Here is a 17,268-nt window from a genome sequence, read left to right on the forward strand (position 1 = left end):
TTGCCAACAGCCTGCCGGGCCCTGAGAGCTGCCTTAGGGCGAGGCGGCCTTGCTGCTGAGAAGCAGGGGGCTCCTCCTCTGTGGTGGAGCAGGAGCTGTGTGCTCAGAAGCAGAGGGAACCTCTGGTCCCCGCTCCTAAATGTGAAGGGTGGTGTGTTCTGTTCAGTACGATTCCAGTTGTGGAGACCCCAGGCTGCTGTGGTGCCCATGATGAATAAAAAACGGGGTGAGATTTCTGGGACAGTTAAGCTTTATTTTTCTTACATATACATATATATATATACACACATAGAGGAAATTTGCAAATTTACACACAACCTAACGAAACCACATATACATACAGGTGCGCGCACACAGATACACATTCACACCCCAAAGCTCCAGCCAGGCCAGCTCTCATCCCTAAGTACCATTCTCCCACTAGGGAAGGCCCTTCTCCCAGGGTCTAAGGCCATTAGCTCACTTTATAGAAGTTTGGTGCTTATAGAGTTATAGTCTTAATCGTCATAAAGGATAGTCTGGACCTCATGGCTGTCCCCTAACCCCACCTTTCAGTCTTACGTGACCCCCTGACAGGGCAATGGGAGCCAAATTAACGCGGGGGGTTTGGGCACAATGGCCTAACCCTGGAAAACTGCCCAGCTTCCTCCCTGCAGGGACAACAAGATCTAAGGAACAACACCAGTCCTGGCTTCTTCCCAGAGAGACGTGGGTCACAAAAGGGCCTCCCGCGGCAGGCAGGCAGCTGCTTTGTAATGAATGCTGGGGTACATACTCTCCAGAACCGGTGTGAGCAACATACTTCAGCAGAGAGGGGCCTGGGCTCAGTGTGTCCTCACCTCAGTGACACGACCGAATGAGGACGCCAGCCTTTGGGGCAGAAACCAGCTCCAGATAAACAGACTACCTAACTTGGCTGCTGGTAGAAAACAGGTATATACATCCACAATATGTCTACAGAGAAAACGCGGTCTGCAAGAAACTCCTTCCCACTCCCGGGATACGGAGGCCCCTCCCTGGGATGAGCCTCACCCAACCGAGACCTCGGTGGGTCGGTCCTTGAAGAGGACCTTCTCCCGACGGCCCTTCCCTCAGAAATGGGGTCTGCAGGCCAGCTGGAGTAGGGACCTTCTCCTACCCCGCTTTAGAGGCTTTGGCGATCATCCTGAGTGTTGGGAGAGGGTGAGCAGGGAGCAGGAAGTGTTCCAGGCGGGAAGGGCACTCAGTGTGATGAGCAGGCTAGTGCCTCAGATCGATGTATTTCTCTCCCTAGAAGTAGGTGAAGAGGAGAGAGGTGAGGGGAGCGCGGGGGGACCGCGTTGGCGCGTCTGGGGTGGGAGCGCTGAAGGGATGAGGGACCGAAGCCAAAGCTGATGGACGAGGCGTGGAGGGAAGCGGTGGGAGGGGGCGGGGCAGGAGGGCCTAGGCTCCGAACTGGACTGGCCACACCGCGCTCGGTGACCTGAGCCACGGCACTGTTCGGGGAAAGGTGGCGGTGACAGGGCGGAGTGTGTGCTGTCAGTCCGGGGAGCTGCCCCTTGTCCACGGTCCCCTGGCCACTCTCCTCGCCCTACCAACCTGGGACTAGTGTTAGGAAGGCAAGACGGGCCTGCTCCCAGTCTCCAGTAGAGGAGGAGGAAAGGGAGAGAGAGTGAGTGTTCAGGGGACGAGAGCCATTAGCCCCCGCGGCTCCCAATCCCTGGAGAGGCGTCAGGCACTGGCCGCAGGAACTGCCTCCTACCTGGTCTCCTGGAGCCCTCTTGTCACCGGTGCTGCCCTGTAGGAGGCCCATCTCTTCTGGGAGCTTATCTGACTTAACTTCAACTACAAATTCGCTCTTACGAGACGGGGGCAGCGTGCTGGGAGGAGGGAGGGAGGCAAGAAGTTGGCAACTCAGGGGCAAGGGAAGGGAAGGTCGCTGGGAAAGACACTGGACTGGGTGATGGGGCTCTTAGGCAGGTGCTGTGGGGCCAGCTCGGGGAAGGGAAACACGCAGTGAATGGAAGGGAGAAGGCGTGGGTGAATGCAGCGGGCAGGAGAGCAGGGAGCACTCACACTCAGCGTCCCCCTCCTGCTCCTAAGGGGTGAGCGGGCACTCGAGCAGGCAGGGAATGTGCCCGCGGAGGCAACAAGCTGGGTAGCACGACGGGGGGATAGAGGGCGCGGGGTACCATGCTTACATCTCCTGTTTGCCCGACCGCCCGCATGGTAGCTTGCCCTTCTTGTAGAAGAAATAGAGAACGGCACCCAGCACGGCCAGGACGAGGACGCACACGGTCACGGCCACAATGGCCACGCCCTTGCTTTCAGGCTCCGGCAGCTTCTTCTCTGTCCCACAGAGACGTTCCTAGTCACTCCCGGCCCCAGGTGGCCACGCTTCCACCACTGCCCCACCCAGCCCGGGGCTCCCCGGGCAGGGACAGGGCAGGATAAGGGTGCCCTGGCACAGCCCCGCGGCCCCCCCCCCCCGCCCCCCGTTCTCGAGCCCAGACCGCCTGCTCACCTGTGGAGGTGCTGTTGGCTCTGCTGTAAGGACTGACAGTGGAGGTGCTGAGGCCAGTGGTTCTGTTTGAGTCTGTGGTTAAACGGATCGAAAGGTGGGTTAAGAAAAGCACAAGCCCGCACCCGCCACACCGAGGACGGACGAGGCCCGTACCCAGCTCCAGGAAAATGGTGGTGGTGTTTCTGCCCAGGAAGTTGGAGGCCACGCACTCTGCACCCGTCTCCAACAGCTCTGGGGTCACGAGGACGTTCAGGACACTCAGGACGCTCTGCGGATCTTGGTCTTGTTCATGGGCCTGTAAGGAAGGAGGCGGAGCTCAGGGGCCGGGCCCGGTCCCCGCAGCAGAGCCTGGGGCAGGGGTGCGTGAGCAGGGGAAAAGGAGGTAGGCTCACCGTGCCGTCCACGCTCCAGGAGATGGAGGGCCGGGGATGTCCCGACGCTTCACAGGACAGATTCAACACTGTGTTCTCTTTCACCCACATCTTCCTTTCCTTTGATGTCATCCACGGGGACCCTTAGAGAGGGAGGGGGACGGGTGTGGCGGCCAACTCCGCTGGCCTGCCTCCCCCTCCCTGCCAGAGCATCCCGGGGCAGCCGGTGGCCTTTCGTCCTCGAAGAGCTCGAAACCACCCAGCCGGGGGTAGCTTCCCGGGCCGCCCGGTCTCTGCCCAGAGGGCCTCACCAAAAATGGCCACGCGGACCAGCTGAGTGCGGTTCAGGCCCGGGACGCTGGGCACGGAGGCCACGCAGCGGTAGCCTCCCCCCGCGTCTCGCTGCAGGTTGTGTAAGCGGAGCACGGGCCCCTTCTCCAGCACCTGGCCTGTCTGGGGTGAGAGAGGGGTCGGTGGGTCACTCACAGCCACACGGCCCCCCATGCCCCACAGCCCCAGGCCCGCCTGAGTACCTTTTCTCTCAGCCACCGGAACTCCAGGGCTCGGTTACTCTCTGCCTCACAGGTCAGGACGAGGCTGCCGCCCTCCCGACTCTCCGGGGCCGCAGGGCTCACCCGGACATCAGACACATCTGGGGACACGGCAAGGGCGTCAGCCTGGGCAAAATTCCCGCTTGCCCCCTGCCTGCTCCCCCCACCGCCGTCCGGGGCCCCGGGGCCCTCACAGTTCACCAGCAGCTCCTGTTGCTCGCTGGGCAGCGATGCCATGGTTTCCAGGTCCAGGCCCTGACACTGATAGAGCCCACTGTGCTCCTTCCGGGCGGACTCCAACACCAGGACCCCGTTGTCCTCGGTCGCCTTCTCCTCCATCTCCTGGGTGCTGGGGTTCTGGGGGAGAGCGAGGGGGTGAGCAGCGTGTGCCTCCAGCCGCTCTCGCAGCCCGTGTGCACCCAGCGCGGGCGCCCTCCGCACCTGCTTGCTGATGGTGAAGTGGGGTGGGGGGTTGCCGTCAGCCAGACACCGGATTTCCACGCGGTCCCCTTCCTTCAGCACGCCCACGGGCTCCACTTCCAGCCACACTTTCTCCGCCGGGTCTATAGCACAGGGGGGGCACGGGGGGCATGGGGGCCGCGGCCGTCAGCCCACCAGCCGTCCCTGCGCTGGGGAGCGGCCGGACTTTTCCACCCGCCCCAGCCCAGGGCCGTATCGGGACTCACAGAAAACCGGGACGACGACTTCCCTGGACTCCTTCATGTGGTTCCCGCTGGGCAGCCGGTAGTTGAGCTCGCAGTAGAACTGGGCGTCTTTGTCTTCCTTAACCAGCTGGGCCTTTAGAACGCTCTGCAGGGTGTACAGACCGCTCGACTCGACGATCTGGGACGACTGAATGTGGACCCCTGGGCAGGGAGGAAGGGGAGAGAGGCTCGGCCTCGGCCCCGCCTCCGCCCCCACCCCCTGGTCGCAGGGGCTGCCGGAGGGGGCTCCCGGAGGGACCCCGGGCTCCGCAGGAGGCCAGGCACCACGGGAGCCGCGACTCTTCACCTCTGAAGTTTTACTGCTCGTTATCCACCTGCTTCGCGGGCGCGCACGCGCGCGCACTCCAGGGCGCGTGCCAGGAATGCCACAGTGACTGACCGATGCCTCTCAGCAAACACTCCAGACGCCCACCCACGGGGGTAATGAACGGCCAGCCTGACTACACCATACCCACTGGGGGGGGGGGGGGGGTTAAGCAAAATAATCCGGTAGAGCTACACTGACGAAGCTGCAAAGGTTTCCAAGGCTCACCGTCAAAAGAAAAGTGATCTACCACGCAGAACCACCGAGATCAGGGGTTTCCCGACCTCGGTGCTGCCGAAGGGTCGGCGCAGAGATTTCTTTGTGGGGTGGGGCTGCCCCGTGCACTGTAGGCTGCCGACCGTCCCCCAGGTGCCATCACCACCATTCCCTTGGCGACAACCAGAAATACCTCCAGACAGCGCTAAACGTCCCGGAGGGAGGAGCAAAATGACCCCTCTTTGAGAACCACTGATTTAGAGAATAAAAAATCAAAAGCCTACACGTGCCGAGACGTATCTCTGTATGTGTAAGGACCCAGAAACTGGCCGGAAAGAACGAACACTCAACTGACAGCAGAGATTACTTTCCGGGATGGGGCAAGAAGGGAATTTTCCTTCTAGATCTCCTGGGTCGTTTACATTCTCGCGAGAACGTTTTCAGGCCTCGCTTGTGTACTTCAAAAAACCAAGGTCCGACGAAAGGCAAGGTGGTGGCACCGTAAGCAGGGCCCTTAAGGGCTGATGGGGCTGCACTCACGTTTCTTCTCCTCCTTCAGGGGCCGCCCATTCTTGTACCAGATGACTTGAGGAACGGGGTACCCATTTCTCCCCACACAGGTAGCAACCTGAGGGGGACAGGCCGTGAGTCTCGCTGCCGCTCAGGCCCCGCCAGGCCCCGCCTGGCCACCCTGGCGTGGCTCACCTCCTCGGGCTCCTCGCTGTTGACTGAAATGCCCAAGGGATTGACCTGGATGGTCGGCTCCTCCGGGGCTTCTACAAGGGACGGAGAGGAGGGGCATGTGGGACCACACCGCTTCCCGCGACCCACGCCGCCCGCGAGGCACGGATGGGGCACTGACTGTAGACGTGGAGCTGGATTCGGTGCTCCTGGGACTGAGGGCGCTTGCCCTGGCACAGGAAGATGCGCTCGTCGTGGGGGGTGACGTGTGCCAGGGCCAGAGTAGTCCCTCTGTCCAGGAGGCTGAGCCGGTGCTGGTACTCGCCGGGTTCGCTCTGGCCCTGGCCCTTGCGCACGCGGAAGATGAGAGTAGGCTTCTCCTTGTGGACCTGAGGAGGGGTGACGGAGGGGAGGGGAGGGTCCTGGGGCTGCGGGAGGGGGAGAGCCTCCCACCCTGCCACCCTCTCCACGCACTCACAGAAAACCAGTCCACGTGGCTGAAGTTGCCCGGGGAGTGGGAGGGGCCGCACTTCAGAAGGGCTGTCCCGCCAACTTCCACCTCCAGGGGCTCCGGGGTGGGGGGCTCCGCCTCTCCAGGCACACCTGGGGTGCGGGGGGGGGGGACACCCCAGCAGTGGTGTCAGCTCCAGCTGCTCCCCGTGGCCTCCCCTCCCAGCCCGCTCCCTGCAGCTTTTCTTCCGGGAGAGGGCCCTGCCCTCCTGAGCCTCAACCCCTCTCTACCGGCTGCCCCAGGCCGCCCTCTCCCCCAGTTCAGGGGAGTCGAGGGGGACCGTCTCTGGTCATCGCAGGAGGAGACCCTGAGCACCAGGCACCTTCCAGATGAGGCTGGCAGAGGGGCAAGCCAGGCGGTGGGCCAAGAGGAAGGCCCCTTTCCTTCCAGGCCCCCTCCACTCCCAGTGAGCTCAGAGTGTGGGAATGCAAGGCATGTGCCAGGCTGGGGCACACAGGCCCCTTTGTGTCCCCACACCGCGGGGAAGACCTCACTACTCTGCCCCCCAAAAAAGCCCTCCCCAAATTTCCCACAAGACGCAGCGAGCCACCCCCGGCCAGAAGCTCCCATCTCGGGCTCCCAAAGCGGTACCTCCGTGGACATCCCACACGCTCAGGGGACCCCCAGCCTGGGAGTCTTGTGAGCACGAAGGGGTCAGAATGTCCCCCAGGGGTCAGGGTGAGGGCCAGGCAGTGAGCAAGAGTGACGTCAGTGGTGCCAGCGTGCTGCCTGCCCTGTGAGGAGGTGATGTCACTCAATACCATCTGGCTGGCCTCAGGGATGCCTGGGTTGTTGCCTTGGGCTGGCGCCCGGACAAGGAGGGCAGATGGAGCGGTCTTCAGCCCACAGCAGAGGCCTCGCTCTCGTCCCTGACTCCGTTTCCCCAGAGCTAGTGGAGCGGGGCAGGGTGGGGCTAGATTGGCTGCAGCTGTGGAGCCCAATTTAGCCCTTTCCCCAGAAACACAGTCAGCCTGGGAGGCAGCAGCCTGGGGTACCCCAGGGACACTGTAGGCACCGGGCATGAGGCCAGCGAGCTGGGTATTGCCTAGCCCTCCCCTTCCCCAGCCGGACAGCGGCTGGGACCCGGGAAAGGGAGCCAAGAGAAACACGCGACACCGCTGCAGGCCATACAAGGGCAGCGTGGACCCGGGAGCGCCCGGCTCCCAGGCAGTTCCAGAGAAAAACTCCGAGGTGCAGGGGCGCTCTTCCCACCTGAACGTGGTCCCACTCCGGGAGGCGTAACAATTCTGGGCGCTTCCACCCTGGGCACCCTCGAGCCCTCGCTTCTGCCACCTGTGATCCCCTCACCCGGACAGGCGCGAGGCGACCCACGCCGCCCCCCAGCCCCTGCCAACGCCCTTGCTCGGGCGGGAGCCGCCGTCCCTCCCCCGCTCGCTCACCTCCAGCCTGGCTCGGAGCCCAGGCCGGAGAGGAGGCGTCGGCGCGCCCCCTCCCGCTAAGCAAGCCGCCTTTTCCAGCAACAGGCGGGCGCAGGATCCGGGATTTGGGGATGCGCTCCAGCGGCGCCTCCCGCCGCCGCTCCAGCCGCGGGCCCCCAGAGTGGGCACCTGAGGCAAAGCTCTCCCCAGCTCCCCCGAGAGGCTCGGCTCCACCCCCTCCGGCTCCGGGCAGCAGCCTCCTCCCTGCGTCCTCCTCCCCGGGATACTCTAGGATCGAGGCTGCAAACTGGCCGCGAAGAAGAGTTGCACGCGCGCAAGGCGCCGGGAAGGAGGAGCGCACGCCCGGGCGCAAAGCCCCGACCGGCGCCGCGCCGCCGGCTCCGCTCCCCGGGCGCGCTCCGCCAAAGACCCCTGGCCCGGGCCGCTCGGGGGCGCGGGCCCCCTGCGAAGCCACTCACCCGCGGCGCGGCGACAGCAGCAGCAGGCGGCGAGCAGGAGGGCGCAGACAAGCCCGGACGGCCCCATGCTTCCCGGCCGGAGGGCGAGCGCCTAGTGAGCCAGCCGGCGGCGGCCGGGGGCTGACGTCAGGGGGGCGGGGGAGGGGGCCCGGCCCGCCCCGCCCCGCGCAGCCCCCCGCCCCCGCCGCCGCTCCACGGGGGCGGGCCCGGAGCTGCGCGGAGCCGCGCGCCCGGCTAGGCCGGGCCCGGCGCCCAGCCCCCTTGCCGGCTCGGGTCCGGCGAGGGGGCAGTGACAGGTGTCTCGAGGCCGGGCTGACTGGCCGAGGCGGCGGCTACGGGAGGTCGGCCCGGACGCCCCGAGTCACGCCGGCTCAGAACCGGCGGCGCTCGGCCCCGCTCGGCCCCTACCGGGACGGCCGGGCGGAGGAGCAGCAGACCAGGTCCTCCGGCGCCCCGCTGGGGGCCTCCCGTGCAGGCGCCTCTGCCCGCCTCCTCCTCCTCCACCCCGCCGGACCCCTGCCACCGAGAAACCGGCCGGCCGCGGCGGCTTCCCAGAAATATTGCACCACTGCGGCTGCCGCCGGCCTGACACTACCCCCAAAGCCTCGCACACCCCCAAGCCTCGCAGTGCTGGTCGCTTTGAGGGAAGAGCCCCGGGCCGGGGCCCGCAGACCCGGAGGTACCCGCACTGAGGAGTGGAGACGGTGCCCCGTGGGCTCCCCCTTCGAACCCAAGCCCCCGCAAGTCTGAAGAGCGGAAGAGGGAGGGGGGCTGAATTCACAGCCCCAAGGCTTTCACACGGAACCGAGTCCGGGCCTTGAAGATTCTGCTTTTGCCCTCTTCACTCAATGAGCCCAGCTGGGGCTCAGTTTCCCCTCTCCTGAATAAAGAAAAGAGGGAGAAGGAAGGGTTCATGGGTGCGACGTCTGCAGTTGACCTCTGAAAACCTGTTGCTGTCCTGATGGTTGAAAGGACCCCCTGAAGCAGGGCTTTCCCCACCCCCCTCCCCACCGCCCTTCACCACCACCAACAGCACAACCCCAGGCCCCCTGTGGACTGGCTCCGCAGCTGGGGGTGGAAGCGTGGAGGGGGAATCAGGTCTGATCGCAGGCAGCCCTCCACACAGCAAGCTCCCCCTCTTCCCACACCCAGGTCTTCTGGCCCCTTGAACTCCGGCTCTGGGGAGTGGGATGGGCTCCTGCCTCTTAGAGACCCCAGCATCACATCTGCTGGGACTCCAGGGAGAGGGTCAAATAGAGGTCTGGATTTGGGGTGGAGGCCGGTCGCCTGGCAGAGCAGCCTCTCAGCGGGCTGGGGGAGGAGCAGCGTGAGGCAGCAAACGCTAGAGATGGGCAGGTGACTTGAGAGAATGCTCTGGGCTGGTATTTTGATGACGCAGAGATGACTGGCAAACCACATGAGCCTCGGTTTTTTGGAACCTTGCTGACCCCTCCTCTCCCTTCATCAGTCTCCAGCCAGATGCAATGCCAAGCCGGCCAGGGCAGGGGCATGGGGCCTGGAGCCTAGGGGGAGAGGCCAAGCGGAGGACCGGAGGACCGTGGCTCCGCATCCCCCAGGAGTGAATGTATGGACTGGCCCCGGGGCCCAGAGTGGAATGGATGAGTTTGTTCGGCTACGGGGGAAGGAGCAGGAATGGCTGAAGGATGCTGTTTGCCTCCCCCACCCCACAAGCCAGAGCTGGGCAGGGAGCTCCGCTTCCCCGCCCCCACTCCCTTCCCTTCACTTAACACCATTAACTAATCATTCTCCTCTCCGCCTGAAAACAAAGCCAGCTAGCCACCAAGGACAGTCAGTTCAGAATTCTTCTTCCGCCCTGAGCAGAGTGCAGCCAGGTGGGGGTAGAGGAGCTGCCTCAGCGTCGAAGGGGAAATGAGGTTAGAGCCCAGGGTGACATCCTTTCCCAGTGTGGCTCCACCAAACATGCGCAAAGGCTGTCCTTTAAGGAAGCCGGCAGCCTGGGGGCGACCTGGGCTGCCAGGGAGTGGGTGGTAGAGGTCAGGGGGCAGGCAGCTTTGGGATGGGCTCATGATGGGGGCACTTTGAGATTCCAAACCAAAGAGAGATCAGAACCTTGGAGAGGATGCAAAGGGGCACGGAAACAAGAAGAAAGGGCAGTGAAAGGCAGGAGAACAGGGTAGAGAGAACAGAAGGTGGAGAGTATCAGCCCTCCGGCTCCTCGAAGATGCCAGAAAGTGGGGCTGCAGTAATGGCAGGGAAGAGAGAAGGCAGCAGAGGAAGAACTTTCAGCAAGAGAGGACTGTGACCCAGCTGGAGAGGGATCAAGGAGGCGGTGGCCACGGGCAGAGACACCTGGGCTGTGTTGGAAGCAGCTTTACTCGAATGTAGGCCAAGACAAAAAGAAGCCCAGGACCAGAGTCCGAATTCTTTGTCTATTTCTCTCCAGAAGGAAGGGGTAGGAAGGCTGCTTTCCTCCACCCCCATGATAGGCCCAGGCGACTCGGAGATGAGGGGTCCCGCCGTGTAGAATGTCCTCTTCGTGTCTCCCTGGCATGGGTCTGACCACAGGCAGAGAAACTGAGGCTGGGTGGGGTGGTGGCCATGGTCGGGTCTCCCGGGTGGGTGGGGCTTTCGTTTCAGGATAAGTTAAAGTGGAGAAGAGTGAGGCCCCGGCCGCAGTGTAGCGGATGGGGAGATAAAAAGACAGGGATGGGCCTGGCCCAAGGGGCCACCGGGGCAGGATTCTAACCTAGGAGTCCTCTCTCAGCACAGTGGGCACGGTGGCCCTTCCACCCAACCCTCTAGCTGAGGGGCTTGACTGGGAGGAAGATAGGAGAAGGGCGGGCTGGGCGGAGGAAGGAAGCTGATAAAGACAAGTTTGCAGCTGCAATGAGGAAGGAACTGGGGGTGGAGGGGGGGCAGCCCAGCAATCTTGGCAATTATGGAGGCTGGGGAACCCCCTGGCCTGGCCAGAGAATAGGGTCCAGTTTGAGTGTTTGGAGGGGAAGGGAGGGGAATTTTTCCAGAATGGGGGTCTGAGTTGGGAGGAGACCGCATTGAGGGAGTGGAAAATAGGGTGGGAAGAGGGTGGGGGGCGGTAGTTGCTGAAGACATCATCAGGCCAGGAAACCGGATACTGGGGGGCTGGGTTGGAAGATGTGGGGGAAGAGGTTGAATGGGGGGAAGCAGCCCCTATCCTGGCCGGACGCAGTCTCACATGTCCTTTGCACCTGACCCAGGGCAGGAGGAAGGAGGTGCAGCTTGGATTGAGGTGTGCCCCCAGAAAGGCAGGGGAAGAGGAGGGTGACTTGGGCGTGGGGGATGGGAGGGGCTATTTTTAAACTTGGAAAACCTTGAGTGAGTTCATCTCCACCCTGAGTGCTGGAGGCGGCAAAGGCCCCATTGTACAGGGGTCTAGAGAAGGGGAGCGGGGCGGGGGTGAGTGGCACAATGGCAAGAATTATGTTGGAGCCGGCAGGGCAAGCGGAGGGCGGGGGAGGGGACTCCTCGTCACAGCTGGCCTACTGAACTCCGGGTCGGCCTAGGCTGGGGCTTGGAAGGGGGGGAGGGTTCCACTCTCACAAAGCCCCCTGTGGGGGAGCTGGGGTCTCTGGCATCCGGTGGTGGTCCATCCTGGGGAGGGGGCTGCGGGTGGGATTCCCACAGCCTGGCTTTCCCAGGGACTGCACGGCCTGTTCCCAGGCTCCCAGCATTCCAGAGACTCCCCTGGGAGCCGCTGGCCTCTCTTCTCAGCCCCCTGTCTGCTGGCAGTGGGGGGAGAGAAGGAGAAAGAGGATGTGGATGCATAGGGACGCTTCCTGGGGACTAGGGACCCTTCCACCAGAATGGAGGGGGGCTGCCCTCCCATCCCAACCCCGCTAAGGCCTCTGAATGGTGACTGTCCCTGTCCTCTCCGACCCCAGGGGCCTCTCCACGTTGGCGGCCCTCCAGCACCCAGGCCTCGGCCCGGGGGAGCCCGCCGGGCGTCCCAGGAGCCCTGCTCTCGGGGTCTCGCCCAGCGGGGGCCGCGGGAGGCGGGGCATCCGGCGCCGCTCGCACCAACCCAAACATTACCTTAAATGCTCAGGCGGCAGCCGCGGGCCGGGGAGGGGCTCTGGGCGGGGGCCCGGGAGCTCTCCGGAAGCCCCAGTCGGTCCCTAGGCCTTTCCCAGAGCGCAGCCGGCAGCCGTGATTCAGTCCAGTACCCCACCCGCCCCCCTCGCGCTGGAAAGTAGGAGCGGGAAGTAGAATTGGGGGAGTGGGTGGAGAGAGCCGAGGCTGCATGGGGAGCCCCAGGGGGCCGCCTCCTGGGCGCGCAGCTACCTCGGATCAAGGAAAGAGTAGGACCCTCCAGCCAGGGTTTCAGCCTCGGGACAGGAGTGGGGGTTTCTGGGTCTCTCTCTAGCTCTGCAATACCCACTCCTGTTAGCTGTGATAAGAGGGCCTCCTTGCACATCCCCTTCCCCTCCCCCCCTCCCCCGAATCCTGGATCTCAGTTCTCTGGCTTCTGAGGCCCCTGCTGCTTCCTCCTCCCATCCTAAATTTGGAGAAGGGAGCAAGTTGGTAGGGTGGGGGGGAGGGCATGGGAGCAGGATGCTGGAGCTTACACCTCTCCCCCTCAGGGAAGTTCACATCCGCTCCCCAAAATACCACCACCTAGAAATGTCCCCAGAGGGCTGTTTACATTTGACTTTGAGTTGTCCCTGAGAAAAGGCCAGCTAATCTAACTGCAGAGAGACCTAAGGGGGACCCAGGCACACCACCAGGGTCTCCTGGCCTTCTCTTCCAGGCGACTTCTGCATTTTGTTTTCCCCTCCTTCCACACAGACCTGTGAGCCACCTGGGAGGAGCCCTGGAGGTGGGGACCTGTGATCCCCACTGTGGTTGACACAGCTGACCTTGGAGGAGAGGAGAGAGGAGGAAAGAGAAGAGGGGAGGCACGCCTGGAGACTGCTCCCTGCCTCCCTGTGCCACACCCCTGTGGCTGGAGGATGAACACAGAATTTGGAGTCAGGAAAAAGCCCCAGACTAGGTTTAAGACTGGGGCTGCACTCCCCCGTGGCATCTTCCCTTTGCGTCCCTCTCAACTTTGGTCTCAAACCGCTGACTGTGGGTGGCTTTGAGACAGCCCTGCCACTTCGTTAACTAATCTTGGGCAAGTGACCAAACCAGTGACTGTTCAGAGGGGACACGGCAGTGCTCAGAATGAGGGAAGAAGCCACTCATATCTAATATATGGTGCTTTACAACTTGGACGTTTCACATCAAGATCATTTTTATCACCAGTATTTATCTTGATCTTTGCAAAAAAATGAAAAAAACTGAAGAAGAGTGACATGATCAAGGGGTGCCTGAGTGGCTCAGTTGGTTAAGCATCTCTTTTTTTTTAAGTTTTTTTATTTTGAAAGCGAGAGAGAGAGCACGAGCAGGAAAGGAGCAGAGAGAGAGGGAAAGAGAGAATCCCAAGCAATCTCCGCACCATCAGTGTGGATGGAACCTGATGTAGGGCTCGAACTCACAGACCATGAGATCATGAACTGATCTGAAACTAAGAGCTGATGCTTAACGGACTGAGCCACCAGCTGCTCCCCACCCCCCCTTTTTTAAGTTTAGCGTCTGACTCTTGATTTCAGCTCAGGTGATGATCTCAAGGTTCATGGGTTTGAGACCCCTGCTTGGGATTCTCTCTCCTTCTCTCTCTCTGCCCCCTCCTCCCCCCCAAAATAAATAAATTTTAAAAACTTAAAAAAAAAAAGAGTGACATGATCTAAACTCACACAGCCTGTGAGCAATGGGAATACACACACACACACATATATATATATATATCTATCTATATATATATATATATATATATATCTTACTGTGGTAAAATACACATACCATAAAATTCACCCTTTTAATCATTCCAATTGTGCAATTCAGTGGCATTAAGTACATTCCCAATGTTATCCAATCATCAACACTGCCTACTTCCAGAACTTTCTGACCGCCTCAAGGAACTAAACTTTGAACCAAGACTACTCGAACTCACAAACCAGTGTGCTATACTTGTAACAATTTACAGCTGAATTAAGTAAGCCTATAATGGAAACAAAGGCAGTGGATTGAGGAGCACTGAATTCGGACGTATAAACAGGATGTTCAACAGGGATTCAGAAAAGGGAACATCCATGTGAACCTCTGCCTGCACTAGCCAGGAAAGTCTTTCTGGAACAGTGGAGGCTTCTGTGAAGAGTCTGGTTTTAGAGAGGGAACAGTGAGGAGAGATCTTTCCAGGCAGGGCGGGTGGCAGGAGCAAGGGGAGGGCTGGGACTGAAAGGGAGGCTAGCAGATGGGGCAAGTATATCTGCTTTCATTTCCATTATAGGTTTATTTGGAGTGCCTTGAGGAGAGTTTTAGCCACTACCATCACCTGTCGGCATCACCTTTACATAAACAGCTGGTGCCCAAGAAAGAGTGTTACATGGCTAGATATTCAGCCGGGTAGAAGGTGCGTAACGTGTGAGTTTGGACAGATGGGGTGGAGTTAGGTCCTAGGGGAAGGACTGGATCTTAAGAGACAGTAGGCAATCGGGAGCCACTGCGGGTTCTTGAGCAATGGCAACCGATGTGATGCGATTGGAACTCAAGATTAGAGGGCCTGTTTCTTCTTTGCCCGAGAGCGCCCCCTGGTGCCCCTAGTTTGAATTGTTTCCCTCATCTTCTGGAGTAGGTGGGAGGAACTGGGATTGAGAAGCAGGACTGATGAGTTGGAGAAGCCAGACTCTAGGGCCACATTCCAATTCATCCTGAGTGATAACAGCAGGGAAGTCGAAATCAAGGAGATGTGTGGACAGAGAGGGCTTGATGTGAAGGAAAAAGGCATTGTGGTGGTTTCCTTGTCCGCCCCATCGTTCTGGGCAGGATATTGGGTGTCAGGTACTAAGGTGGAGCTGGAGGTAGGATGATCATTTTTTTTTTTTAATGTTCATTTATTTTTGAGAGAGAGAGAGACAGAGCACAAGCAGGAGAGGGGCAGAGAGAGAAGGAGACACAGAATCCAAAGCAGGCTCCAGGCTCCCACCCGTTAGCACAGAGCCCCAAGCGGGGCTTGAACCCACGAACCGTGAGATCATGACCTGAGCTGAAGTCGGGCGCTTAATCGACTGAGCCACCCAGACGCCCTGGTAGGATGATAAGTAAGACAGGATCCATGTTCTTGAGGAAATTCTACTCTACTGAGGGAAACACACAAGTCAACAGTTATAATACGACGTGCCAAGTGCTTGAGCGCAAATATGCACACAGAGCAGTTACTGAACCCGGCCTGAGGTTGTCAAAGAAGGCCGCCTAGATGAGTTCACACCTAGCTTCATTTTAACCATGATAGTAGGTAACCAGGGGACGGGGTGTGGCGTGTGCTGTTTAAAGTGTGACCTGGGGGGGGCGGGGGGGCGCTTGACTGGGTCGATTGGTGGAGCCAGCGACCCTCGATCTCGGGGTTGTGAGTTCGAGCCCCACACTGGGTGTAGAGATGACTTCAAGATAAAATCTTTACAGTGTGACCTAGCATGCTGTGTGCAGGTGACTACTGGCAGTTGGTTAGTATCCTGCAAGGGAAGGATGAGTTTCCTGAGGGATGAGGCCAGATTACAGAGGATTTGTAAACTACGGGAAATTATCTAGAGCAACAGGGTGCCTTGTGAAAGCTGCGATCACGGAAGCATCCGCAGACGGGTGTAGATGTTATCAGCGCTCAGGCCCCAGAGGGACAGAATGAGAAGCCCCACTTTCTAAGGTCCTGTTTCCCTTCTCAGGTCCATCCTTTCCCCTGTGACTGAGGTTGGAAACATCCAGTCCCTTCTGGGGAGGCAGTCTCCACACACGGGTTGGCCTTATTTTAATTTTCCACAAGCCGATTTATCTGATCATGAGAGACCCTCGCTATAGCGAAAGATGAGTGTTGGGGGGGGCCCTCTTCCCTTATGTCACCCCCATGTGACTGAGACCCTCTTGGGAGCCTCTGTTCCTTCCCATATCCAACTTGAAGTGGGGTTCACTTTCTGAGCCCCCTCTACACAATCCTTAAACCCACACAGCGGAGTACTATGCAGCTGTTAAAAAGAATAATGATTTCTGTACGCTGATAGGAAGTGATGGCCAGAACACGATTTTAAATTAAAAAGCTAGTTATAGAACACTATACAGACAATGCTATTTTTTGTGTAAGAATGGGTGAACACTTGGGGCGCCTGGGCGGCTCAGTCGGTTGAGCGTCCGACTCTTGATTTCGGCTCGGGTCATGATCTCGAAGTTTGTGAGTTCAAGCCCCACATCGGACCCCACACTGACAGCATGGGATTCTCTCTCTCCCTCTCTTTACCCTACCCTGCTCAAGCTCTCTCTCTTTCTCAAAATGAATAAATAAAACTTAAAAAAAAAAGCGGGTGAACATTTTATACATTACACCTCTATATTTATACTTTCAAATAGAAATGGTGAAAGGACAAAAACCAAATAAAAATCATTACCTGCAGAGGGATGGAAGGCACAGGCCCACCCCCAGTATTTGTGGGGCCAGGTCAGAGTACAAACGAAGGCTCACATATCGTATATCGAAATATTTGAGTTATTTGGAAGCTAACTATCAAATATGCTTTACCCTCTTACCTTGACAAATACACTTTCTAATGACAAAATTAAAAAATAGGTAAAGCTGTGGTTTTTGTATGACTTAAAGTCAAGAAAATATTCAAGGTAAACTAACTTAAGGTTTTTTGTCTTTTTTTTTTAAGATTTTATTTTTGGGGGGCACCTGGGTGGCTCATTCGTCAACCATCGGACTTCAGCTCAGGTCATGTTCTCACAGTTCGTGAGTTCAGGTCCCACATCCGGTGAGCTTGAGCCCTGCTTTGGGTGAGCCCTGCTTCTCTCTCTCTCTCTCTCTCCCTCTCTCTCTGTCCCTTGCTCACTTGTGCCCTCTCTCTCTAAAAAAAAAAAAGATTGTTTTATTTTTCATTTTATTATTTTTTTTAAGTTTCTTTATTTTGAGAGAGAGAGAGAGAAAGCATGTGAGACCACAGGAGGGCCCAGGAGAGAGAATCCCAAGGAGGCTCTACACTGTCAGCACGCAGAGTCTGATGTGGGGGCTCCAACTCATGAACCTTGAGATCAGGACCTGAGCTGAAACCAAGAGTTAGACACTCAACAAATCGAGCCACCCAGGCACCCCTTACTTTATTTTAGATAGAGCAAGTGGGGGAGAGGGGCAGAGGGAGGGAGAGAGGGAACCCAGGGATTCTCAGCATGGAGCCTGAGGCAGGGCTTGATTCCATGACGCTGGGATAATGACCTGGGTTGAAATCAAGAGTTGGACCTTCAACCCACTGAGCCACCCAGGTGCCCCAAAGATTTTATTTTTTATAATTTTTTTTTTATTTGAGAGAGAGAAAGAGAATGAGTGGCGGAGGGGCAGAGAGAAAGGGGAGACAGAGGATCCAACTCGGGGTCTGTGCTGACAGCAGAGACCCTGATGTGGGGCTGGAACTCACCAACCATGAGATTATGACCTGAGCCGAAGTCAAATG

General features: G+C 59.1%; 1 protein-coding gene across 3 annotated transcripts; it reads right to left on the bottom strand.

The window, feature by feature from the left end:
* Positions 1 to 232: 232 nt before the first annotated feature.
* On the bottom strand, positions 233 to 7,845 carry MCAM (melanoma cell adhesion molecule). 3 transcript variants are annotated; one of them, XM_047876814.1, is made up of 16 exons: positions 7,721 to 7,802; positions 5,830 to 5,954; positions 5,533 to 5,740; positions 5,376 to 5,446; positions 5,211 to 5,298; positions 4,112 to 4,291; positions 3,867 to 3,988; positions 3,620 to 3,782; positions 3,408 to 3,526; positions 3,186 to 3,327; positions 2,896 to 3,017; positions 2,657 to 2,798; positions 2,504 to 2,575; positions 2,181 to 2,328; positions 1,742 to 1,859; positions 233 to 1,269 (listed from the first exon to the last, which is right to left on the bottom strand). In XM_047876814.1, the coding sequence occupies exons 1-16, from the start codon at positions 7,785 to 7,787 to the stop codon at positions 1,240 to 1,242; spliced, it is 1,917 nt and encodes a 638-aa protein (XP_047732770.1). In that variant the 5' UTR covers positions 7,788 to 7,802; the 3' UTR covers positions 233 to 1,239. The 3 variants fall into 3 exon arrangements, with proteins under 3 accessions (XP_047732770.1, XP_047732772.1, XP_047732769.1); XM_047876816.1 differs by lacking the exon at positions 1,742 to 1,859 and having other exon boundaries at positions 7,721 to 7,845; XM_047876813.1 differs by having other exon boundaries at positions 2,504 to 2,798; positions 7,721 to 7,845.
* Positions 7,846 to 17,268: the final 9,423 nt, after the last annotated feature.

This window comes from Prionailurus viverrinus, chromosome D1, assembly GCF_022837055.1.
Source record: "Prionailurus viverrinus isolate Anna chromosome D1, UM_Priviv_1.0, whole genome shotgun sequence".
Classification (NCBI taxonomy): domain Eukaryota; kingdom Metazoa; phylum Chordata; class Mammalia; order Carnivora; family Felidae; genus Prionailurus; species Prionailurus viverrinus.